This window comes from Schistocerca gregaria, chromosome 1 (genome assembly GCF_023897955.1).
Source record: "Schistocerca gregaria isolate iqSchGreg1 chromosome 1, iqSchGreg1.2, whole genome shotgun sequence".
In the NCBI taxonomy this organism is placed as follows: domain Eukaryota; kingdom Metazoa; phylum Arthropoda; class Insecta; order Orthoptera; family Acrididae; genus Schistocerca; species Schistocerca gregaria.
This window is the reverse complement of record NC_064920.1, coordinates 349639663-349666739: the sequence shown is the minus strand read 5'-3', so window position 1 is coordinate 349666739 and position 27077 is coordinate 349639663. Positions and strand designations below refer to the sequence as shown.

The following is a 27077-nucleotide window of genomic DNA, read 5'->3' as shown; positions in this document are numbered from 1 at the left end:
GTTATAGTATGAGGATTTATTGAAAGTAGAATACATATTGTAGAAAAAAACTTGAAATAGTTATTCAACATTTAGTAGCAAAGCGGAAGTATAAGCTTCAAGGACAGGCAAACACACGTGCACATCTTCATCATTGTTACTGGTTCTTTCTCCATTATAGGTCACAGAAACGAACACTGCCACAATAATATTTACGTCTCAAGCTCGCCGTATTAGTTAGGCAGACTCGCTGCTGTGTGCAGCAGACGTGGGGGTGCTCGTCGAGTTGTAGACGGGTAGCTGCAGTGTCGTCGATGAGGCGGGCGCCGGTGAGCTGGCGCTAGTTGCTGCAGTGGGAGACGGCGCCCTGGCAGTGGTGGTGGTCGTCGTCTTGCTCGTCGTTGTCGCCCGCCGGCCGCTCGCGGAGAGGCCAGTGGACGACGGTTTGCTGGTGGTAGCCTTCACCTTGTGCCCGGAACTCTGCCCCGCGTCTGACGCCCGCCGGCCGCCGGTGCTCGTCGAGCCGGTCTTGGACGTTCCACCGCCCCCAGAGCTCGTCCCCGTCTTGGACGTCCGACTGCCCCCAGAGCTGCTGCCGCCAGAGCTGCTTCCCGACCTTGTGCCTCTCGCGAATCGTCCCGGCCGTGGCCCCGAAGCCAGCCATGCCGATACTTCCCTGCAACACATTACAATCGACATGCTTTTTTACCCCTAAAATGTGTGACATTGCAACAACCATATAAAATGACCTGAATAAATGTTAATTCTCCGATTGTGTAGAACAGTCTTAACAGCAATATGTTATTAATTCAGGGTGTTACAAAAACGTACGGCCAAACTTTCAGGAAACATTCCTCACACACAAATAAAGAAAATATGTTATGGAGACATGTGTCCGTAAACGCTTAATTTCCATGTTAGAGCTCATTTTAGTTTTGTTCTTCCACCTGCAATGGACGACGCAATTCTTCGTGCAGTTGACGATAACCCTAATGTCAGCGTCAGAGAAGTTGCTGCTGTACAAGGTAACGTTGACCACGTCACTGTATGGAGAGTGCTACGGAAGAACCAGTTGTTTCCGTACCATGTACAGCGTGTGCAGGCACTATCAGCAGCTGATTGGCCTCCACGGGTACATTTCTGCGAATGGTTCATCCAACAATGTGTCAATCCTCATTTCAGTGCAAATGTTCTCTTTACGGATGAGGCTTCATTCCAACCTGATCAAATTGTAAATTTTCACGATCAACATGTGTGGGCTGACGAGAATCCGCACGCAATTGTGCAATCACGTCATCAACACAGATTTTCTGTGAACGTTTGGGCAGGCATTGTTGGTGATGTCTCGATTGGGCGCAAATGTTCTTCCACCTACACTCAATGGAGCACGTTATCATGATTTCATACGGGATACTCTACGTGTGTTGCTAGAACATGTGCCTTTACAAGTACGACACAACATGTGGTTCATGCACGATGCAGCTCGTGCACGTTTCAGTCGAAGTGTTCGTACGCTTCACAACAACAGATTCGGTGACCGGTGGATTGGTAGAGGCGGACCAATTCCATGGCCTCCACGCTCTCCTGACCTCAACCCTCTTGACTTTCATTTATGGGGGCATTTGAAAGCTCTTGTCTACGCAACCCCGATACCAAATGTAGAGACTCTTCGTGCTCGTATTGTGGACGGCTGTGATACAATACGCCATTCTCCAGGGCTGCATCAGCGCATCAGGGATTCCATGCGACGGAGGGTGGATGCATGTATCTTCGCTAACGGAGGACATTTTGAACATTTCTTGTAACAAAGTGTTTGAAGTCACGCTGGTACGTTCTGTTGCTGTGTGTTTCCATTCCATGATTAATGTGATTTGAAGAGAAGTAATAAAACGAGCTCTAACATGGAAAGTAAGCGTTTCCGGACACATGTCCACGTAACATATTTTCTTTCTTTGTGTGTGAGGAATGTTTCCTGAAAGTTTGGCCGTAGCTTTTCGTAACACCCTGTAAAACAAGGGGGCAGTGTTCTGTGATATGGCGCGCGCCGCTATCCTGTGATCTTGTTCAGAGCGCGCACTGAAATCCATTATAGTTTGCTGCCCTGGTGCGGGTGGCGCTCCGGTGGCGATTTGCTATGACGTCGCTGCTAGTGACAAGCGCTAAGGTTGTTGTGCCTCGCAATATGAGCAGAGTGGTCTGGGGCGGAGGCGACTCGCCGCTGTGCTGGCCATCCGTTGGTGATTAATTGGAGTCGGCGTACTTGTTCTTCCTGCCTGTCTGATGTGGAGGTCCGGTGGGGTCCTGTGATACTCTGGCCCGGAGACAGCTAGTTGCTGAATTTTAGAGTCGTCTGCCAGGTTGTGGGGTTTGTTGACTCTTCAGATTTTCCCCTGGAAGCTCCAGCAGCGGTTTCTGAACTTTTCTCATGTGAGACGGTGTTGTTAGAACTTTTTGCTTTGTTTGTGGCTCGTTACGATATTTGTTGGTACTACTTTATTTGCTCAACTGGACTCCTGCCTGGAGTTTTCGTTCATGTATGGTACATTTGGCAGTCGATGTGTTAGGTAAAGTCTCTCCTAAGAAGGTTCAAATGGCTCCGAGCACTATGGGAGTTAACTTCTGAGGTCATCAGTCCCCTAGAACTTAGAACTACTTAAACCTAACTAACCTAAGGACATCACACACATCCATGCCTGAGGCAGGATTCGAACCTGCGACCGTAGCGGTCACGCGATTCTAGACTGTAGCACCTAGAACCGCTCGGCCACTGCGGCCGGCTGCCTAAGAAGGGCGGTTTTGTACTATATATACATAGTGAATTATTGCCGCTTGATATTGTGGTCTTCTGGGACCTGAACAACACGATCTCGTCAATTTGGTTGAGCAACAGCATTTAGTAATATGTTCTGTATTTTTTTACTGTGTTATTATTAACTTGGTGGAATAGTCGCATTTGGTGTCGTTAAGGCACTTCTAAGACTGTGGTTTGCCTATTCATGTGGGCTTGGCTTTTATTGTTTCGTTTTAAGAAGCAAGAATTGTTTGAGATTTGTGTGTTGGCTTCCGGCACTTCTTAAGAGCGCCCAAGTTTACGTCGCCGTGGTTATCATGTGGTGTCTGGATGTAATAATGTATTTTTGAATTTTTTCTTCTGTTATTATCTGTCGTGTGTTAGAGCACATAACCAAGGTGCGTAAGTGATGGGCAGTTGTGGGAGGCATGTCGGGGAGCTCTCAGCGGTTGAAAGGTCTCTGTTGGATTCCTTTCATGTTAATTTCTTAAGTATGTTGTCATTTACGGCATAAATATAAATTCCTCTTCTAAATTTACTGGGGTGTTTCTGACTATCTGGCAGGAGACTGAGCAGTGGAACGTGTTACCTTTACACATAAACAAGAACGATCTGTCACACTACTACACTTTAAAACACAGTTTATATGTAATTCATGTCACACAGTCTCATACGGAACCTACATCCGCTTTCTTTTATATACTGAATATGATAAGATACTGTCATTCCCCTTCCCTTCTGTGTGAATGAATGAATGAACAAATCAGAGTTCGATGTTCTCTGGTAGCTAAGAGTGGCACAAAGAAGAGCCATTGTCATTCTTGCCCAGGAATATCAACCTGGCGTGTCAAACGAGGATACCGCACGAATTTGACAACACAAACATGGAACCAAATCGAGATGTACGTGACACGGGCCACCAAGAGAAACTTCATGAGAGGGCAGAGACGGCGGGACTGCACGCAACAGATGGACAAAAAAATCCCTACTGACAGCTGCGGGGACGAACCCCCCCCCTTCCCCCCCTCGTATATTGTGCCTAGGAACAGTGGAACTATTGAGTGTGCCAGTGAACAGTGATTACACGGTTCTTAGTCCAGAGCCACTAAGTATCATCCTCGCATATACGTGTGTTCTTTCAGAGAAACTTTGAGTCATGTGTTTTGGAGGGGTTTGATTTATTGGTGTTAATTAGACTGACTCTTGTATTTTGCAGGCTTTTTTTTTTAGACTTTGTCTCTTGTATTTTGCAGGTGTTTTTTTTCTTTTAGACGTTGACTATTGTACTTTCAGAGCTGTTTTATTGATCAATGTTTGTTCTTGTCTGATGTATTAGATTTGTGCTATTTTGTTTCGTAAATTCATTCCTGTGGCATTGCTTCGTTTATCAGTCAGATAGCTATTCATTCTCATTGGACTGTGATCGATTAGTCTTTGCATGGGGCATATTTATAGTCAGGAACACCATAAGGGTAACAATCACATAATTAATTGTAGTTTCAGTATAATGACACAGTGCTCATTGTTTGCTAACTAACTGAAATATAGTAGAGTGATTAAATTAGTGCCACCGAGTTATTTTAATTCTACAAATTATTAGTTTTATAAGATATAGAAATTTTTGCAATAACCACTTTGTAAAACATGTTTTTTCTCTTACCTTTTTTTGCCTTTGCGGATTGTGCATTGCAATGTTCTGCTTTATAATACTGATATTATTTTCATGTTCTTTTTTTAATTGCTGTGGCACCTTTGCTAATTTCATAAATTTTACTTGTTAATAAATAGTCATAAATTTTCCTGTGATCAGTTGGATCTTGCAATGAGCAAATACTGGTGAACTCCATAAGGGTAACAACCAGAAATTGTTTTCATATTAATGACACAGGAACCATTGTTTTTATTTGCTGAGCGAATTAGGTCCACACTATCTCTTAAATAGGTGTCATAGATTGTTTTTTCTCTTTGAAATTGGTAGATTCTAAAGATGTGTTGAAATTATTGTGTTTTAGTAAGTAGCTGGTGACCATTGGCCTTTTCTTTACATTTTTGGTTTAAGTTGGGTGTGAGAAGCCTGCTTGGGAATGTTCTAGCATGGCCAGAAAATACCGTGCACAGTCTTTTCCCGGAGCGTTGAGGTTATGAAAGGTCTCTGTTGGATTCCTTTCATGTTAATTTCTTAAATATGTTGTCATTTACGCCATAAATTCCTCTTTTAAATTTACTATGGTGTTTCTGACTATCTGGGAGGAGACTGAGCAGTGGAACGTGTTACACATAAACAAGAACGATCTTTCACACTACTACACTTTAAAACACAGTTTATATGTAATTCATGTCACACAGTCTCATACGGAACCTACATCCGCTTTCTTTTATATACTATATTTGATAAGATACTGTTGTCCCCCTTCCCTTCTGTGTGAAAGAATGAATGAACAAATGTATTTATTATTGCATGCTTAATGGTAGCAGACAAGCCTGTCTGCTAGAGAACAGTAGGACCAACGTCGGAACAGGTAGCTACGCTTTCTAGAAGCAAAGAGGTTTCTATTCTTAGTATGGTCCTGTCCGTCCCTTGTCATGTTGGTATAGGGAGCTGCCTCTCTGGTCACTTCCGTTTGTATTTGTGAAGCACGCTCAGTAGGAGCCCCGCAGGTCAGTCTGTCCGTGGCGAGCGTCTGAAGTGGTAAGCGCGTGTCTGCTAAGTCCGTAGGACAATGTATTTCTTAAGATCAGCCTAACTGAAAATTTAATGACCTTTATTTCAGGTTTAGCTCTAAAATATCTAATGTTATCTTAAATTGCAACGCAGTGTAATTCGAGTGTGAAGTTCAGAATATATTCCGGTAGTTGCTTTGTCACTACTTTGTGAGTAAAGTGGAACCATGTGTTGATCAGTAACTCTAACTAAGATCATCAATCTTAAATGCGAATGTGCGTGAGATTATAACGTCTCGTCTTGACAATATTTTTCAATATAGCGACTTTTCGTTATGTTCAACCCACGTGGGGTGTACTTTGTGAGACCAGTACCACGTGCTTATACAATTGTTTGACCCATCAGGTTAATAGTAAGACGATAGTAACCAGCTCGAGGTTTTTCGTTTGTAAATTGCTTTTCGATCTAATTTATTTTAATTATCAAAATTATTGTGGAGTTACACTCTTTGTAAAAACCAAGTTGACCACGTGAAGCATGCGGTGTAATCATCAAAGTAGCCCTCAGCTATTCTTTTCGGGAAGATTTCACAGAGACTATGAATGAATTTAGTATACCAGTGTGTGGTAATTACATGACGGACAGGATTGCGCTACGAACGTAACTTCTTTGGGTGAAAATTGAATCGGTTGTTTGTGGTTAATTTCCTTTTGCATATGTTTCAACGTTCTTCGTGTGTTATTTTATGAATGCAGTGTTGTATGCAATCTCCCAATCTTGGCTCCATATTTGATGTGTTCCGTAAAATTACAAATTCACATTTTCACAATCCTAAATAAGGCATCAGCTTAGTTATGACTCAAGCTTATTATGCTGAAATTTCAATGACCAATGTTAAAATAAATTTCCGAATATAAACTGATTTATTTCTTTTCGTATGACTATTAAAAGATTATAATTAATGTTGGTCTGGTTGGGAATTTGGTAAGCTAGACTGGATGCCTGGTGGAACAGTTGCGCAGTAATCCAAGGTTAACTGCCTCAGATAGCTCACATCTTTTAACCCGCTTTTATTGTCTATCAGCACCGCTTTCAGAAAAAATTAATGCAACAACGTTACACGGTTTATTTCGGGGACCGTTTCTCGTGGGAAGGCTCCGAGGGGTTGAGAGCTCGCTCATCTGTGATTCTGTTGGTAGTAGCCCTCGCCCTTTGGTTGTATCAAATTATTATTTTGTTATTATATTTACTGGTTGTGTGTTGTGTTTCTTTCATTTTATGGTGCCAAGCGCCATTATCTTTCTCAAAGTTTTTTATATAAATCATTTTAAATTGTAATGCTAAGTTAACTTATTATTGGATTTTGTCTTTTGGGTAAACTCTAAAAGCACTATTGTAAATGGTTCTTGATTTTATGGTGGCAAGCCGCCGTTATTGTTTTTAAAGGTCGCTCTTTAATCATTTGTTAAGTTTTTTAAGTTATAGAATTTGTTGTTTTTTAAGAGTTTAGTACTGGCATTTTAATAAATTGTGTACAGAGTCTGCTGTTTGGATATTATTGGGTGGAACTTCTTCGACAGTTCTTCTATAAGAATACACATTTCATTCTGTATAACAATGAACACCATCATTAATACACTGATGAAAATAAATTTCAACCCCAACAAGGCGTTGTGCGGCATAAACGAAAGTTGGTACTCGTGTTTCTACATTCGAAAGACGATCTCTATTCAAATTACGCGCCATTCGCCGCAGAGTGGCGCTACTAGCACCACTGTGAGGATGCAACTCAGGTTTCCTTTCACGGTCGCGCGCGCTAGTTATCTTTGCGATTGGACGTGGGGGCTTGATGTCAAATCAGAAATGCTTTCAGGTGACAAAGACGTCCTTATCGACACCTCACTGTGTTTTAACGAGGTCGTGTAATAGGTCTACGAGAAGCTGGATACTGCAGATACTGTAGAAAGACTTGGCAGGAATGCAGCCACTGAAAATTTTTTTTTCTTGATGCAATAATTTACCAACAGCCGTATGTATTGTAGAAATTTATTTTATTTTATAAACTTCTATGTGCTACCAGTTTCGACATTACATTGATGCCATCTTCAGGCCCCTGCACAATGAGTAGAAGAAATTTACTATTATAAAAAATTATAAAAAATATAAACATACGTTAACAATTTACAAATATCATGTTAACTATGTAAGTGGCTCAAAGAGATAGAGTGTGTATCATTAAAACTATATGTAACATTAGGGCACATATGCTTCTGCCTATGTCATGCCGTTCTTAATAGTATTCCCTGTTTTATTCAAATAACGCATGAAATACGAACACATGTGTACGCTGTTGTTGTTGTTGTGGTCTTTAGCCCTGAGACTGGTTTGATGCAGCTCTCCATGTTATTCTATCCTGTGCAAGCTTCATCATCTCCCAGTACTTACTGCAACCTACATTATTCGGAATCTGCTTTGTCCATTCATCTCTTGGTCTCCCTCTTAGATTTTTACCCTCCACATTGCCCTCCAATGCTAAATTTGTGATCCCCTGATGCCTCAGAACCGGTCCCTTCTTGTAAGTTGTGCCACAAACTCCTATTTTCCCCAATTCTATTCAATACCTCCTCATTAGTAATATGATCTACCCATCTAATCTTCAGCATTCTTCTGTAGCACCACATTTCGAAAGCTTCTATTCTCTTCTTGTCCAAGCTATTTATCGTCCATATTTCACTTCCGTGCATGGCTACACTCCATTCAAATACTTTCAGAAACGACTTCCTGGCACTTAAATCTATACTTGATGTTAACAAATTTCTCTTCTTCAGAAACGCTTTCCTTGCCATTGCCAGTCTACATTTTATGTCCTCTCTACTTCTACCATCATCAGTTAATTTGCTCCCCAAATAGCAAAACTCCTTTACTACTTTAAGTGTCTCATTTCCTAAACTAATTCCCTCAGCATCACCCGACTTAATTCGACCACATTCCATTATCCTCGTTTTGCTTCTATTGATGTTCATCTTATATCCTCCTTTCAAGGCACTGTCCATTCCGTTCAACTGCTCTTTCAAGTCCTTTGCTGTCTCTGACAGAATTACAATGTCATCGGCAAACCTCAAAGTTTTCATTTCTTCTCCATAGATTTTAATACCTACTCCGGAATTTTCTTTTGTTTCTTTTACTACATGCTCAATATACAGATTGAATAACATCAGGGAGAGGCTACAGCCTTATCTCACTCCCTTCCCAACCACTGCTTCCCTTTCATGCCCCTCGACTCTTACAATTGCCATCTGCTTTCTCTACAAATTGTAAATAGCCTTTCGCTCCCTGTATTTTACCCCTGCCACTTTCAGAATTTGAAAGAGTATTCCAGTCAACATTGTCAAAAGCTTTCTCTAAGTCTGCAAATGCTAGAATCGTAGATTTGCCTTTCCTTAATCTATCTTCTAAGATAAGTAGCAAGGTCAGTATTGCCTCACGTGTTCCAACACGGAATCCAAGCTGATCGTCCCCGACGTCGGCATCTACCAGTTTTTCCATTCGTCTGTACAGAATTCGCGTTAGTATTTTACAGCTGTGACTTATTAAACTGATAGTTCGGTAATTTTCACGTCTTTCAACACCTGCTTTTTTTTGGGATTGGAATTATATTCTTCTTGAAGTCTGAGGGTATTTCGCCTGTCTCACACATCTTCCTCACCAGATGGTAGGGTTTTGTAAGGACTGGCTCTCCCAAGGCCGTCAGTAGTTCTAACGCAATGTTGTCTACTCCCGGGGCCTGGATGTGCACGCTGTTATTCATAAAACCGCACCACGCAGTTGTAATAGGCCATGCAACACATCAGATGGACTGCATACATTCGTATGTCCAGTGGAACGGTTGAAGAATCATTTTTCAATAAAAATTAACCAACATAAATAACAATAAAATAAATTAAAATACAAGAAAATGTGACCATGTCAGTATATATAGTTACTTATGTGTGGTCTAGGTCGTATTATATGTGGTACGACAAACAGCTGCAGCAATATTAACGATAAAAAGCGTAAAAGAATTTGTCTTAAAACTCAATTGCATTCCCGAAGTAAACCAATGGAATCGTACCATAAAATCACCCAACACCTGGTCATCGTAGTGACTTTATTAGGACCCTTATATAGACCAACTCCACATTGTACTGAGTGAATTAATGGAATGTCAGTAGCTGCCTCATGTAGTCATGGTTTGCTGTAAATTATAGCAGGCAGCGGTTCTCACGAGAAGATAGGACTCCTACGGCCACGTGACACTCTCGAGAGGGTACATCATCGCGTTCGATATATGCCTCTGGCGCATTGTACTGCATCTGGAGCAGCAATTTGAGCAGCAGTTGGCGCCACAGTGAAACAACAAACTGTTACAAATCTGTTACTTCAAGGACAGCTGCGAGCCAGACAATCTGTAGCGTGCATTCCATTGTCATCAAAGCATCGCCATTTGCGACATCAGTGGTGTCAACACAAACCGGTTGTGCCTCGGTGCCAGTGATGGATATGTGTTGAGTAGAAGTGGGCCAGTTGGGGGCCGATGCACTCTAGTGGTTATCCCAAGAACCGTGACTGAAAATTGTACGTGACTCCGGTGATTCGACCTGTTGTGCTGTCACTCTTGAAAAGGATTTTTAACATCGTTCAGCCCCGCCAGCAACTGTGATAATTAAACATATAACACGTGAGCCTCAGTTGCAAATAGAAACCAATCTTTACCTAGGTTTCAGCCAAAATAATTTGGCCTTTTTCAGAAGCTATTGACACTTAACTATTGCATGCCAAAGTTTGGCCATGTTGTTGTTGTTGTTTTCAGTCCTGAGACTGGTTTGATGCAGCTCTCCATGCTACTCTATCCTGTGCAAGCTGCTTCATCTCCCAGTACCTACTGCAACCTACATCCTTCTGAATCTGCTTAGTGTACTCATCTCTCGGTCTCCCTCTACGATTTTTACCCTCCACGCTGCCCTCCAATGCTAAATTTGTGATCCCTTGATGCCTCAAAACATGTCCTACCAACCGATCCCTTCTTCTAGTCAAGTTGTGCCACAAACTTCTCTTCTCCCCAATCCTATTCAATACCTCCTCATTAGTTACGTGATCTATCCACCTTATCTTCAGTATTCTTCTGTAGCACCACATTTCGAAAGCTTCTATTCTCTTCTTGTCCAAACTAGTAATCGTCCATGTTTCACTTCCGTACATGGCTACACTCCAAACAAATACTTTCAGAAACGACTTCCTGATACATAAATCTATATTCGATGTTAACAAATTTCTCTTCTTCAGAAACGCTTTCCTTGCCATTGCCAGTCTACATTTTATATCCTCTCTACTTCGACCATCATCAGTTATTTTACTTCCTAAATAGCAAAACTCCTTTACTACTTTAAGTGTCTCATTTCCTAATCTAATTCCCTCAGCATCACCCGATTTAATTTGACTACATTCCATTATCCTCGTTTTGCTTTTGTTAATGTTCATCTTATATCCTAATTTCAAGACACTGTCCATTCTGTTCAACTGCTCTTCCAAGTCCTTTGCCGTCTCTGACAGAATTACAATGTCATCGGCGAACCTCAAAGTTTTTACTTCGTCTCCATGAATTTTAATACCTACTCCAAATTTTTCTTTTGTTTCCTTTACTGCTTGCTCAATATACAGATTGAATAACATCGGGGAGAGGCTACAACCCTGTCTCACTCCTTTCCCAACCACTGCTTCCCTTTCATGCCCCTCGACTCTTATTACTGCCATCTGGTTTCTGTACAAATTATAAATAGCCTTTCGCTTCCTGTATTTTACCCCTGTCACCTTTAGAATTTGAAAAAGAGTATTCCAGTCAACATTGTCAAAAGCTTTCTCTAAGTCTACAAATGCTAGAAACGTAGGTTTGCCTTTTCTTAATCTTTCTTCTAAGATAAGTCGTACGGTCAGTATTGCCTCACGTGTTCCAACATTTCGACGGAATCCAAACTGATCCTCCCCGAGGTCTGCATCTACCAGTTTTTTCATTCGTCTGTAAAGAATTCGCGTTAGTATTTTGCAGCCGTGGCTTATTAAACGGATAGTTCGGTAATTTTCACATCTGTCAGCACCTGCTTTCTTTGGGATTGGAATTATTATATTCTTCTTGAAGTCTGAGGGTATTTCGCCTGTCTCATACATCTTGCTCACCAGCTGGTAGAGTTTTGTCATGACTGGCTCTCCCAAGGCCGTCAGTAGTTCTAATGGAATGTTGTCTACTCCGGGGGCCTTGTTTCGACTCAGGTCTTTCAGTGCTCTGTCAAACTCTTCACGCAGTATCGTATCTCCCATTTCGTCTTCATCTACATCCTCTTCTATTTCCATAATATTGTCCTCAAGTACATCGCCCTTGTATAAACCTTCTATATACTCCTTCCACCTTTCTGCCTTCCCTTCTTTGCTTAGAACTGGGCTGCCATCTGAGCTCTTGATATTCATACACGTGGTTCTCTTCTCTCCAAAGGTCTCTCTAATTTTCCTGTAGGCCGTATCTATCTTACCCCTAGTGAGATAAGCTTCTACATCCTTACATTTGTCCTCTAGCCATCCCTGTTTAGCCATTTTGCACTTCCTGTCGATGTCATTTTTGAGACGTCTGTATTCCTTTTTGCCTGCTTCATTTATTGCATTTTTATATTTTCTCCTTTCATCAATTAAATTCAATATTTCTTCTGTTACCCAAGGATTTATAGCAGCCCTCGTCTTTGTACCTACTTTATCCTCTGCTGCCTTCACTACTACATCCCTCAGAGCTACCCATTCTTCTTCTACTGTATTTCTTTCCCCTATTCCTGTCAATTGTTCCCTTATGCTCTCTCTGAAACTCTGTACAACCTCTGGTTCTTTCAGTTTATCCAGGTCCCATCTCCTTAATTTCTCACATTTTTGCAGTTTCTTCAGTTTTAATCTACAGGTCATAACCAATAGATTGTGGTCAGAGTCCACATCTGCCCCTGGAAATGTCTTACAACTTAAAACCTGGTTCCTAAATCTCTGTCTTACCATTATATAATCTATCTGATACCTTTTAGTATCTCCAGGGTTCTTCCACGTATACAACCTTCTTTCATGATTCTGAAACCAAGTGTTAGCTATGATTAAGTTGTGCTCTGTGCAAAATTCTACTAGGCGGCTTCCTCTTTCATTTCTTAGCCCCAATCCATATTCACCCACTATGTTTCCTTCTCTCCGTTTTCCTACACTCGAATTCCAGTCACCCATTACTATTAAATTTTCGTCTCCCTTCACTATCTGAATAATTTCTTTTATTTCATCGTACATTTCTTCAATTTCTTCATCATCTGCAGAGCTAGTTGGCATATAAACTTGTACTACTGTAGTAGGTGTGGGCTTCGTATCTATCTTGGCCACAATAATGCGTTTACTATGCTGTTTGTAGTAGCTTACCCGCATTCCTATTTTCCTATTCATTATTAAACCTACTCCTGCATTACCCCTATTTGATTTTGTGTTTATAACCCTGTAGTCACCTGACCAGAAGTCTTGTTCCTCCTGCCACCGAACTTCACTAATTCCCACTATATCTAACTTTAACCTATCCATTTCCCTTTTTAAATTTTCTAACCTACCTGCCCGATTAAGGGATCTGACATTCCACGCTCCGATCCGTAGAACGCCAGTTTTCTTTCTCCTGATAACGACATCCTCCTGAGTAGTCCCCGCCCGGAGATCCGAATGGGGGACTATTTTACCTCCGAAATATTTTACCCAAGAGGATGCCATCATCATTTAATCATACAGTAAAGCTGCATGTCCTCGGGAAAAATTACGGCTGTAGTTTCCCCTTGCTTTCAGCCGTTCGCAGTACCAGCACAGCAAGGCCGTTTTGGTTAATGTTGCAAGGCCAGATCAGTCAATCATCCAGACTGTTGCCCCTGCAACTACTGAAAAGGCTGCTGCCCTCTTCAGGAACCACACGTTTGTCTGGCCTCTCAACAGATACCCCTCAGTTGTGGTTGCACCTACGGTACGGCCATTTGTATCGCTGAGGCACGCAAGCCTCCCCACCAACGGCAAGGTCCATGGTTCATGGGGGGATGTCAAGTATAAAACTATAGCACCGTAGTACCCAGTCATAAATCTACATTACTTAGGTGAAGAGAAATAGCAGGCCCCACTGCGCGGACGAGGTCGCCAGGCCCCGAGAGCTGCTCCGAAGGAATAACTCGAGCAATCACTACAGGCCACTCCGGCCAGACAGGGAGAGCCCTCTCGGGTAGATGTAGAGAACTCACACCCACGAAAAGTGGTGATGGGTCGCGTGGCTCGACTTCTGCCGACACCTTGTTCCATTGGCCTATGTTCCCAATCCAACGAATAACGGAGCTGTTAAACTGCGAGGTTAAAGGCACTGGGCTTGACATCCTTGAGGAGTTGCAAATCTATAAACATCTATTTCTTTGTAAAGAAAACCTACTTAATGACCAGTTGCAATTGATAAATAAGAACTTTTTCGAAGGTTTTCAACATTTGCCTCACCGGCCCTGATGTTACGGTGCCTTTGTAGTCGCCGACGCCTGACTCCACTTTCTTTAGTCGAATAGTAATGTATTAAAGACTGACGAATAATTTTGCCGAGTAATAGCTAGTCTTTCTTACGGGCTCCGAATCCGTTTACAGGGTTCTCGTTCTCCTCAGAAGTAAGTTCGGTTACAGATTACGCCATTAACATTTTTAATACTTATGTTAATCCAATTCCTAACGTAAAGGTAGCTACTCTTAATGCACCTATATTTCCACGCGCGCATGTGCACGACCACCAACAGCGCTCGAACATAGCTGCTTGCTGCAATTAGTTCCAGCTCAGCTCTCGCGGCCTACCGACCTCGTCCGCGCAGTGGGGCGTGATGTTGCTCTTCAGCTAAGTAATATGGATTTATGAGTGGGTACTATGGTGCTATAGTTTTATACTTGACATGGCGAAACTTAGTCATGCAATAGTTTAGTGTCAATAGCTTCTGAAGAAGGCCAAATTATTTTGGCTGAAACTTAGGTAAAGATTGGTTTCTATTTGCAACTGAGGCTCACGTGTTATATGTTTGTATTCGTGAAAAGCATTCCAAGATGACAATGTTCACCCGCATACCGCTGCTGTAACTCAACATGCTCTACAGGGTGTTGCCATGCTGCCTTGGCCTGCTCGATCACCAGATTTGTCTTCAGTCGAGCACATACGGGACACCATCGGACGACAACTCCAGCATCATCCACAAACATCATTCACCGTCCCTGGAGTGACCCACCAACTGCAACAGGCATCTAACTCCATCCCACAAACTAACATCCGGCACCTGTACATTGCATGCTCCTTCGCGTGCTTGCATTCACCATTCTGGCGGTTACACCACTCATTAATGTACCAGAACTTCACATTTGCAGTTGCTTACGTCGTGCTTACTTAACATGTGATTGTATAGTGTTAATGACTTACATATGTTTCCTAGACAAATGTATTCCCAAAATTTCATTACTCTACATTAATTAAAATTTGTGTTGCGATGTTTTCCGTCAGTCTATTTTCCTCTCAACTTTGGCATTCCCCAAGGCCCCGTCCTATCACCATTCCTTCGTCTCCTATACACAGTCGATATTCCTAAGCCATTCTCTTCTGTATCCCACTTCGATATCATGATGACATTATTTTCCTTGTTATGCAACCCATCGCCCATTCGTCCCAACAATCCTTCGAACTCCAATAATTCAATCTCATGATGTAACTAATTATATCTCTCCAACAATCCTGCAAAACACATGAGACAGTAATAGGGTAAACCATGCGAGCTTTTCGCCCTTGAGATCTATCTCACATTACACAACCGTCCAGTTCACCTAACTAAAACATCTTGGACTAAAACTCTATCAAAAGCTATGACTCCTATCCGAAAGAAAGGCCACAATACACAAAACCTGCTAAAATTATTAACTAGAAAACCATGGGACTAGATCTTTCCACTTACGTACCTAAAAGACCCTCATCTACTCCAGCTTCTTATCCTTAAATGTTGTAGTAATCTCTACCGCTCCAAGTCTACTAATGGAATGCACTTCCTCTCACTTTCCATATCCATTTACACTCTGTCACCCGTATCCTGTAGTAGCTCATAAAGTTCCCGCATCTCAAATATTAGGAACATTTTCATAAATTCTGTCTCTCATAAAATCGAATCAGATCTCCCCATTATACCCCCATCCACGAGAACCTTAACCGCTGCCTCAAATTCCACCTTTATTTCGTTTCTGCGTGCTCCATAGACCTGACCACTGTTTTTAATTGCTTTTCCCTCCAACAGCATGAAATTTTTAAGAACGTTCTTCTTTGTTTCCTTCAAATTGTCGGTATATTGAACCAGTATGTCATCAAATGCATATGGAGGACAATAGGATCCACGGAAATTCAGATTTGAAGCCAAAAGTCACTATAGCAAGTGTGTTAACTTTGAACATTGAAGCCGGCCGCGGTGGTCTAGCGGTTCTAGACGCTCAGTCCGGAACCGCGAGGTTGCTAGGGTCGCAGGTTCGAATCCTGCCTCGAGCATGGATGTGTGTGATGCCCTTTGGTTAGTTAGGTTTAAGTAGTGCTAAGTTCTAGCGGACTGATGACCTCAGATGTTAAGTCCCATAGTGCTCAGAGCCATTTGAACATTGAATTATTGATCATACTGACATACACTGTTAAACCGATCGTTTTCAGACACAACTGCTGGAACTTATAAGTTGCACGCGATTTTCCTTTGTGCACAGGCTTCAGCCGTCCAATTGCACCTCCGCTACCCCATGGTCAGAGCCCCCACAACTACCAGTATCCCCTCTCCTACTGTGCTGTCTGCGCAAATACGAGCCAAAAAATGTCCAAATGTGTGTGAAATCTTATGGGAGTTAACTGCTAAGGTCATCAGTCTCTAAGCTTACACACTACTTAACCTAAATTATCCTAAGGACAAACACACACACCCATGCCCGAGGGAGGAATCGAACCTCCGCTGGGACCAGCCGTACAGTCCATGACTGCAGCGCGTAAGACCGCGCGGCTAATCCCGCCCGGCAAACACGTGCGAACTTCTTGTATGCGCTGAGTAGGGTCGACATTGTTTGCCGCTTCCGGTCGCTTAGCGACGTGCTGCGATGACAGAATGGAGGCGTTCGCCCTGCAATCTTTCTCCAACGATTTTACAGGACCTATTCGGTAAAAATTTTCAGTTTTGCATTACTTAGTTTTATACATCAGCTTCGTAATGATTTGCCGATCATTTCGTTAACGGTCATATTTGTGTCATTTGAACATAGGTAAAACACTGCATGAAATTCGAAAAAGATTGCAATGAGAAATTGGGGTCGCTATGATTCTGTGTTAATGCACTTGCGAAATATGTTACTGCGTATGAAATCTAGCTAACATACTGAATTTTTCTTTACACTTGGATAAAGGTCTCTATCTGTCACCAATCTTGAGCAAATTAAGGGGGGTAGGACGTCAAACCGGCCGATTTGGAGCAGGAGAGGCATCACAGAGCATTTTAATTTCCAGTGTCTATACTTTTACAAATAAATTCATAAAACTTTGTCAGCATCACCAGGAATTATTCAGGATTCACACCCATTGCAGTGGAAGTTCGAAAACATAGCAAAATAAATTTTTTTTACGTGCGAAATTTCATAATTTTTTCACTTACTAATGGCTGCATTTGTTGGTATAGGTATACTTTTCTTCATAAGTTAGAGAGATTCTTCGATGAATTTTGCACCGCATACATACTTTTCTTACAGGTGTATGGAACTCTAGAATTTATTTGATTTATGACAAAATGAGTGAGCTGTTGTATTTTAAACTTCAGGTTTAGAAAAAACACAAATATTATAGTTAATTACCTCAATTTTTACCACAGTTAGTAATAGATACAGAAAATTTCATACACCTTTAAGTTTAGTTAGTATGCTGTGCAAAATTCATCAAAGAATCTCTCTTACTTATGAAGAAAAGTATACCTATAGCAACAAATGCTGCCATTATTAAGTGAAAAAAATCATGAAACTTCACATGTAAAAAAATTATTTCCTTATGTTTTCGAACTGCCACTGCTAAGAGTGAGAACTCTGAATCCTTCCTGGTCATGTTCATAAAGTTTTATAAATTTATTTGTAAAAGTATAGATAGTGAAAATTGTAATGTCCTATGGTGCCTCTCCTGCTCCAAGTCGGCCCGTTTGACGTCCTTCCCTCTTTAATGGCTTGGCTCTGAGCACTATGGGACTTAACATCTGTGGTCATCAGTCTCCTATAACTTAGAACTACTTAAACCTAACTAAACTAAGGACATCACACACATCCATGCCCGAGGCAGGATTCGAACCTGCGACCGTAGCAGTTACGCGGTTCCAGACTGAAGTGCCTAGAACCGCACGGCCACACCGGCCGGCCCCCCTTTAATGCACACCAGCAATGTCGTATTGAAATATCTGTAACATTCCTCATGTCTCATAAACGGATTTTGAGATATCGAAGTGAGGATTTGGTAAATGACAGCAAACAAAGAGGAGACTATTTTACAATAAGTTTAGTATGCAAAACTTCATTATCTACTGTTTTATTCTACAAATTACAGACTTTTTCGATTAAAGAATGTAATTTGTAAGGGCCATCGATAGCTGGTGAAACAAAAAATGCTGTGGGTGCTGGAACAACAGCTACTGACCTTACTTGTCCTCAATTCCTCACTTAAGTAACCACTGTATCAGAATTCTCTCTTAGTTGTGTCTACACATCATCTAAGTGAGGTGACATGTGGAAACTTGACTGTGTTTTGGCGAAAGGTGCAAATTCTAACGTGGCAACAAGAGAAATGCTGCTTTTACTTAAAATCTACTACCTATATTTTTTTATGAAAATAAAAATTAGTTAACAAGTAAGGCGAAAATAATTCGCTGCTATTCAAATGTGTGTGAAATCTTATGGGACTTAACTGCTAAGGTCATCAGTACTTAAGCTTAAACCTACTCAACCTAAATTATCCTAAGGACAAACAGACATCCATGCCCGAGGGAGGATTCGAACCTCCGCCCAGACAAGCCGCACAGTCCATGACTGCAGCGCCCGAGACTGCTGGGCTATTCCCGCGCGGCCGCTGCTTTTCCGGTGGAATTCTTTTTAGGTTCTAACCAAAGCAGAGATGATTGCAGGTCTTTTTGGATGGTTGTCATGGCACTGTGGCTTTGGAGGGGTTCCACTTAATATTTACAGAAAATGTGAGCACAGGCTTCAGTTTAGAACGCCACGTTCTCACCACTGCTCGGCATTTCCCATGCAGCATGCTGACCGCATGCCCACAACCCCCACCACAACCGGTTTCCCGAAGCTTGCGCCGTCTTCTGCTCATCTACCAGCCACATTATTCTGCAATGACTATTTCCACACACTCACCCTGAACGTAAATAACTACAATATGATGTGTGTACACATGAAACGAAATTCACTACAGTACAACTACACTGTTGATGAGAAATTGCTGGTAACAGTACTTACTATAAAATATCTGAAATAACTATCCAGAGCGACTTTAAATGGAACGACCATATGAAACAGATAGAAGGCAAAGCACGTGCAAGACACGCGTCTTGCAACGCGCTTGTTCAACCAATTCTTCTTTATGAAACTTCCTGGCAGATTAAAACTGTGTGCCCGACCGAGACTCGAACTCGGGACCTTTGCCTTTGGAGGTCAAGTGCTCTACCAACTGAGCTACCGAAGTACGACTTACGCCCGGTACTCACAGCTTTACTTCTGCCAGTACCTCGTCTCCTACCTTCCAAACTTTACAGAAGCTCTCCTGCGAACCTTTCAGAACTAGCACTCCTGAAAGAATGGATATTGCGGAGACATGGCTTAGCCACAGCCTGGGGGATGTTTCCAGTATAAGATTTTCACTCTGCAGCGGAGTGTGCGCTGATATGAAACTTCCTGGCAGAAGTAAATCTGTGAGTACCGGGTGTGAGTCATGCTTCGGTAGTTCAGTTGGTAGAGCACTTGCCCGCGAAAGGCAAAGGTCCCGAGTTCGAGTCTCGGTCGGGCACACAGTTTTAATCTGCCAGGAAGTTTCATATCAGCGTACACTCCGCTGCAGAGTGAAAATCTCATTCTGGAATTCTTCTTTATCAATTGGGGACCCCAAATAGGACTGAGGGAATGGCTTAGTCAGTGCGAGAGCGTTACGAAGATGTACAACAAACTCCAGTGGCACACAGCACAGAAGTGGCATTGTGCATCACATAGTGATTCAAAAATGGCTCTAAGCACTATGGGGCTTAACATCTGAGGTCATCAGTCCCCTAGACTTAGAACTACTTAAATCTAATTAACCTAAGGGCATCACACACACCCATGCCCGAGGCAGGATTCGAACCTGTGACCATAGCAGCAGCGCGGTTCCGGACTGAAGCGCGTAGAACCGCTCGCCGCAGAGGCCGGCACGGAATGATTCGTTCTTGAAATTTCGACAGGAGTCGGCCAACACATTACTTCCTCCCACATCCGACCAAGACGGGAAAATCGAGAAATTAGAGCTAATACACAGGGTTACCGAGCGCTATAGCTCTCATGCGACTCTCGAGAGGGGAACAAGGAAGGGGGGGATCAGTTAGTGGTAACAGAAGCAGCCGTCACCACACACCGTCAGATGGCTTGCGGAGTATTCTTGTAGTTGTAGATTGGAAAAACATACCGATGACTTAGCTCATTAGCCTCAGCAGTCCCGTAGGCGGACAGCGCGAATGCCAGCACCAGCGGCAGCAGCAACGTCGCACTGCCGGTCGCCATGTCAACACTGCACACCCGCTGTGTCACCTGCGCGCGTCCATATATGCCGCATGTGAGCCGTTATGAGCTTCCGGCCGTGGGACCCTCGAGTGCTATCGCGACGGACAGTTTCCCGTGCTCGCTCTTTGCCCGGCTGCGTGCTTAATAGCCGAGCTCTAGGCAGCTCTGCCGAGCGAGGCCGCGGTGGGGTTAAAGCACTCCACCTGTTTTGTGGGGTAGAGGGGTCCAAAGCCCAGTCCGTTCTCATCATTCCAGTAACGAACTGAGAACATTCAGTTCGAATTTCACAAACGCAGAAGAATCGTGACTGTAAAACACTTTCTATATAAAAACATCACTATGCAGATAAACACATTCCACATCCACATCGAAATAAGTGTCCAAGGAATAGAAAAGCACCTGACAGGGACCGTCGAACATTGCGGAGGGTGACTGGAAAAATTCGCGTGAAATCTGTGGAAGGAATCATTCGTGAGTTTCACAGTGCTTCTGATAGCCCAGACAGCTCAATGATCGTGCATAGCTAGTCAGAAAAAAATGGTGTACAATGATCGAGCAGCTCCGCATAAGACACACAATTCTGCAGTCAGCGCTAACCGAGGCGGTGTAATAAGCTACGTCACTGGAGAGTGGAAGACTGGGAAAGAGCGAGTTGCTGTGATGAATCACTCTATCTCCTGTGGCAGTGCCATAGGAGGTGAAGCTTGGAGAAAGTTGCTTGCCATCATGTCCAGTGCCAACAGTGAAGTACGGAAGACATGGTGTTCTGGTACTTTCGTGGTCAGGCTTGTGTCCAATTATGTTTAAGCGAACGTTTAAATGTGAAAGGACACCTTTTACAGCTGTGTGTACTGTGCACATCAGGGGAACAGTTCGGAAACAATGGTTGTTTGTATAAGTAATGGACCCTGCAGGATATGTGAGGCAATGGTTTGTGAACAATAAAATACCTGAAATGGGCTGGCCTGCCCACAGTACCGACCTGAACCCAATGGACCTTCGACATTTCGCTCCAGACCCCAGCCAACAACAACACTATCTTCTGTAGTTTCGTCTGCTGTGGAACAATGGGTTGCCATTCCTCCAAAGATATTCAGATACCTCACTGTAAGTGCCCCAAGCATAGTTCAGGCCATCATAACTGCGAAAGTTGTACGCTCCCAATATTAATGCCCACTAACAGTTGTAGGGGTACTTTTTATAAAATAGTTTGCCATAATCTTCGTATCCATATACAACTTTTATCAACCGGCCTTTGTGGCCGAGCGGATCTAGGCGCTGCTGCTGCTGTCGCAGGTTCGAATCCTGCCTCGGACATGGATGTGTGTGACGTCTTTAGGTTAGTTAGGTTTAAGTAGTTCTAAGTCTACGTGACTGATGACCTCAGATGTTTAGTCCCATAGTGCTCAGAGCCCTTTGAACCATTTTTTTGAACAACGTTTACCGTGTACAGCCTCTCAAGTACCACGGTAGTTATTCCTTCAAGTCTTAGTAAATATTCTACCATCCCGTCCCTTCTTATAACAACCATTTCTACATGTTCCTCTCCTAGGCGATTGTGCTGAGAACCGCTTGATTTCTTATCACATCAGTCTACATAATTTTCAACATCTTTCTACAGTAAAACATTTTAAACACTTCGATTGTGTTGTTTTGCGCTTTCCCCACAATATATTAATCAATTCCATACAATACTGTGCTCCAAACGTAAGTTCTCAGAAATTTCTGCCTCAGTTTAAGGCCGATCTTATAGTCACTAATGCCCTCTTTGTTTTGGCTAGTTTGCTTTTTTATGTCCTCCTTGCTTCGTCGCAGATGTTTCATTTTGCTTCTAAGGCAGCAGAATTCCTTCTCTTCTCCTATTTCGTGATCCCCAACTTTGAGGTTACGTTTATCGCCTATCTCATTTCTGCTACTCCTCATAACTTCCGTTTCTCTTCTGTTTATTCTCTGTCCATATTCTGTGCTCATCAGACTGTTCGTTCGACAAAACAGGTCTTGCAATACTTCCTCGTTTTCCTAATAATAGCAATATTATCACCGAATATTATCACTGATCTCATTTCACTTGAATTGTAATCCTACTCCGGAACCTTTATTTTATTTCCTCCATTATTAAGCGCAATGTTAGAGCTGCTTCTCTGGTGTTTTTCCCTTTCCTGAAGACAAGTTACATCAGTAAACGGACTGCAACATTCCATCTAGTCTGTCAAAAATCTCTCTTGTGTCGAAACTGTAGGCAAGAGACAGAAAGCTGAAAGCTTATCCCACTCTGTAAAGGCTTTCACGCAAGACGATCCTACTACCGCCCACATTTTGACCAAAAAAAAAAAAAATGGTTCAAATGGCTCTGAGCACTATGGGACTTAACATCTATGGTCATCAGTCCCCTAGAACTTAGAATTACTTAAACCTAACTAACCTAAGGACATCATACAACACCCAGCCATCACGAGGCAGAGAAAATCCCTGACCCCGCCGGGAATCGAACCCGAACCCGGGCGTGGGAAGCGAGAGTTTGACCCGAGCAGTAACTCTGAAATGGGCGATACTGACACTATCTATCACGGTACTGTAAATCAATTAAAACTGTGCAAATCGAACAGGTTGCCAGGCAGTGAAGAAATTTCACTTAGTTATTAGGTACACGGAATTCGAAGCGGAATTATCTCTTTGCTGGTTTATATTTTCTGAGAGAAAACCGTCCCAAGTGAGTGGAACAGGGTGCATTTCACACCTGCTAATAAGAAGGATAAAAGAGCAGATGTACAGAATAACAGAGGAACGTACACAAACATAATCTCTTGTAGGACGCCGGAATAGAGGTTATTTTAAATTAGAATGTTATAAATTCCTGGTGAAAACGAATTTTATTTCAAACAATCAGCGTGGGTTCAGGGAACATCACTTGTGAGTCATAATGTTCATTTTGTTTGCAAAAGATGTCTTGCTACTACCAGACATACCTAATATGGTAGTTTCTGTTCTTTTTCATGTTCAAAAGACATTCTATGTCAGGTCATCGACTGATAACGAAGGTAGATCATTAGATCTTTTCAGATTTTGACTCAGTAAGACGTACTGGACAGAAAAGTGATACGAAAATTATTGGGTAAGCACTGACGAACGTAAAAGGGGCGCTAATGGTCTCAATGTACGTACAATGTCGCTGATGATTTTGTTAGCTACAGGAACGAACACTCACCAGGCCCGGCTCTAAAGTGAGGGGGGGAGGGAGGGGGTGGCAAACCGGGAAATTTGCCCCGGGCGTCAATTTCAGGGAGCGCCAAATTCATATTCTTGAAGAAAATTGGTTCAAATGGCTGTAAGTACTATGGGACTTAACATCTGTGGTCATCAGTACCCTAGAACTTATAAGTACTTAAAGTTAACTAACGTAAGGACATCACACACATCCATGCCCGAGGCAGGATTCGAACCTGCGACCGTAGCGGTCACGCGGTTCCAGACTGAAGCGCCTAGAAGCGCACGGCCACACCAGGCGGCTATTCTTGAAGAAAGAAACTTTGTCTCACAAAGCGCCTAGCATCCAGTGCACGTTGTGTTATCGATTATTCCTATGACTTTGGAACGCAGCCCTATTGGTTTTTAAACATTTTTGAACAAATTCTAAGTTGATTCCTGAACGAATCATAAGTCGATTTTTGAATGCGTGCATAGTGTACGTGATGTCTCAGCAGGGGAATCGCCATTGCATCTAGAGATGAAAAAATTTCCCGCAGACAAAAGCGGTTGGGACTATATGAGCTGAACCAAATAAATCTGAACGGGGTGAGTGCCAATTGCTATTTATTTTTATGGTTAACTGGGTGTGCGAATGATAAGACTACCAGAGCGGAAATAAACGACTAACAAGAATAACGCTAAGAAAGATTACATATAAGTATTCTGGGGGCATCCAAGAAAATGATATTTTGACACAAAATTTTTGCCAAAAAAAAAAAAAAAAAATGGTTCAAATGGCTCTGAGCACTATGGGACTTAACATCTGAGGTCATCAGTCCCCTAGAACTTAGAACTAGTTAAACGTAACTAACCTAAGGACATCACACACATCCATGCCCGAGGCAGGATTCGAACCTGCGACCGTAGCGGTCACGCGGTTCCAGACTGAAGCGCCTAGAACCTCACGGCCACACCGGCCGGTCCCCCTTTAATGCACACCAGCAATGTCATATTGAAATATCTGTAACATTCCTCATGCCTCATAAACGGATTTTGAGATATCGATGTGAGGTGATTCTGGAAGGGTTAGTAAAGTTAACTGGACAATAAGTTTCGACAATGGCAGGAATAGTTACAGAATTGCTGATGACAAGATTGTCTGTTAGAACGAAGAAAGAAAAGAAACGGGGACTTTGCACAAATTATGTGGAAGAATATGACGATTCCAAACTTACATAAAAATTTCGTACTACTACTTTTCGATCTCAAGCTTGAGAATCTAGAGCTGATGAAACGTAAAACCAGTTCCTAACATAAAACTTTTTACTTGTAGTAGATGTAAGAGGCATTTGTTATTGACAGTTCGTGAATTATATTCTGTCACGTTATTTATGAAAATGAGGTAGACAAAAATGTCCGTTTTTGCCAAAACAGTCTCGCTTATTTAGCGTCTGTTACAACTGCTGCAATATCAGAAAGGCCCATTCCGTTTTATATAGCAGGTAGTGACAAAATAGACATAATCGAGAAACCACACCATTCATGAGTACTATTCGTATTACCAGGTTTTTCGGTATTAGACAACAACATTTTGATTTTTCAAGTAGCTGGACGTTTGACGAACATTGATGGGGTAATAGATTCTTTTGCAGAAAGGAAAGCAGGCCATGTGAAGCTGCAGCAAGATTAGAGAGAGAAAATGCTGGGACCTTAGGACTGAAGAAATGTGTACTGTCTTGTTTGTCTCTTGGCTTTAATGGTTTTATGTTTCCTATGTTTAATTTTATGTCACACAAAAGAGTAAGTTATTAACTAATAGGCAATAAAGAGTGCAAATTTTCTGAAGAGTTCTTGTTCTTCCGGTTTCAAATAATCACAGCCAGTATTAATTTTGATTTTTAAGGCGGGAGGGGGGATAGGATGTGAAATCGGTAGACTGGGAGCAGGAGAGGCATCACAGGACATTTTAATTTCCACTGTCATGAATATAGGTTTGATGGCTTCCATTACAAAATGTACACATTTGAATTCCACAGAGCGAAATACAGTGACTTGCGATAAAACAATGATGCGTGAAGAGGCATGGCACTGCACTTTGGCACATTTAAAACCAAAGACCGTGTCTTACATTTCCTCGAACATGTATGTCATTTGTATCAAACTCTTCAGAAACATGTGCACTAGAATATGAACGTATTTTTGGAAAATTGATTTTTTTTTTAAATTTTTGACATCCCATCCCAAACGCTCGAGGGGCAGGGGGGCGCAATTATCAATTTTTTGCCTCTCTTCGTTCGGAAATGCTCAGGAGCTGACTGTCACTAGGTAACTGTAACGAAATGCAGTTTTTTACCTCGTTGTACTGAAAGTCAGTCTTTTATTAGTGCGGTTAAATGTCCGTAAACAAAAGGAAGACCCCGTTGTTATCCGATTACGAGATTACTAGTAAATTTCTGAAACTTGAAGTGATGGAACACCTACAGGAGAAATTTACGAAATTGAGCACACCTTTACACCACTTGATGTTCCACGGCAGCGTTACGCAATTGCTGGCCGCTGCTACGCTGTGACTTCCCTGCGTGGGACGAAGCCGTAAGCCATGCATCATTCTGTCACAGGTTAATGGCGACCTCGTATGACGTGTGAAGCGGTGCTATGACCATGGAACAATGGAAAGACTTTTTTGTACCATGATGAATCACCATATACCGTGCAATTTTGCGAGCATGGTCTGTGGTCCAGAGAACATTTAATGTGTACTGGGCTAATCAGCGCTTATAGTGACATTTCACTCTCACTGTAGACCCATGTATTTTATTTTATTGGTGTCTGATGTGCGTACTATGCAGCCAGAGCGATATTACGTAAGTGATTTCAGATTTTCTTTTATTATTAATTCTGACTAGATCGCGCACGGATGACTGTTATTTAAATATATTATTAAAATAATTAAGTAATTTCTTAAATTAATAATGTTTGTAAATGCTTTACTGTGGTTAGGCGCGCTTGACAGTGGCTTTCTGTGTGTGGTCCGTTCTAATTCTTTAATTCGACTGTGGATATCTCTCCAAATTCAAATTTCTTTCATCGGAATCCGAAAACCTTTACTCACCGGACAAATGGTTCGTCCTGGACTATTAATGTGCATGAACACGGGACCTTCCGCCGTGTCAAGACACAGTATAGAGGAGGACGGCTGTTAACATAAAATAAAACAAATATTAAGTAATATCACTATATTCAATTATCACACACAAACGATAAATTTACAATGAGGCTTGCATTAAATAAGTTGCTGTATGCAATAATATGCGAGTGCGCCTAGTGTGATTGCGCCTCTTCAAAATATAAATGATGATGGCGGTGTGCCGTATAAATCAGCCGTAATAGCAGAAAAGCGTCCGTTTGGCTCGCTGCTAAAACAAAAAGATGCGTCCCGCTCACAAAAATAACTGAGGAACGTAAATCTACAATTGCTTCTGCAGGTGTGTCTACAGTCGATACAATCGTTCGTAGTACATAATCTTTAATTATTACTTTATTTGTGTTGTTGTTGTGGTCTTCAGTCCTGAG

General features: G+C 42.2%; 1 protein-coding gene across 2 annotated transcripts; it reads right to left on the bottom strand.

Moving 5' to 3' along the window:
* Positions 1 to 26697, bottom strand: LOC126317053 (secreted protein C-like). Of its 2 annotated transcripts, none has more exons than XM_049993406.1 (2): positions 26617 to 26697; positions 1 to 655 (listed from the first exon to the last, which is right to left on the bottom strand). In XM_049993406.1, exons 1-2 carry the CDS (start codon positions 26650 to 26652, stop codon positions 320 to 322), a joined length of 372 nt encoding a protein of 123 aa, XP_049849363.1. In that variant the 5' UTR covers positions 26653 to 26697; the 3' UTR covers positions 1 to 319. The 2 variants fall into 2 exon arrangements, with proteins under 2 accessions (XP_049849363.1, XP_049849142.1); XM_049993185.1 differs by lacking the exon at positions 26617 to 26697 and adding an exon at positions 20224 to 20326.
* Positions 26698 to 27077: the final 380 nt, after the last annotated feature.

Bases quoted from the DNA above. Each gene is read 5' to 3' on its own strand.
- LOC126317053 (XM_049993185.1), bottom strand. From the start codon at position 20,318: ATGGCGACCGGCAGTGCGACGTTGCTGCTGCCGCTGGTGCTGGCATTC. The intron at 656-20,223 runs GTATGTTTTTCC...AATGTGTTGCAG, and splicing joins GCTAATGAGCTAAGTCATCG to GGAAGTATCGGCATGGCTGG.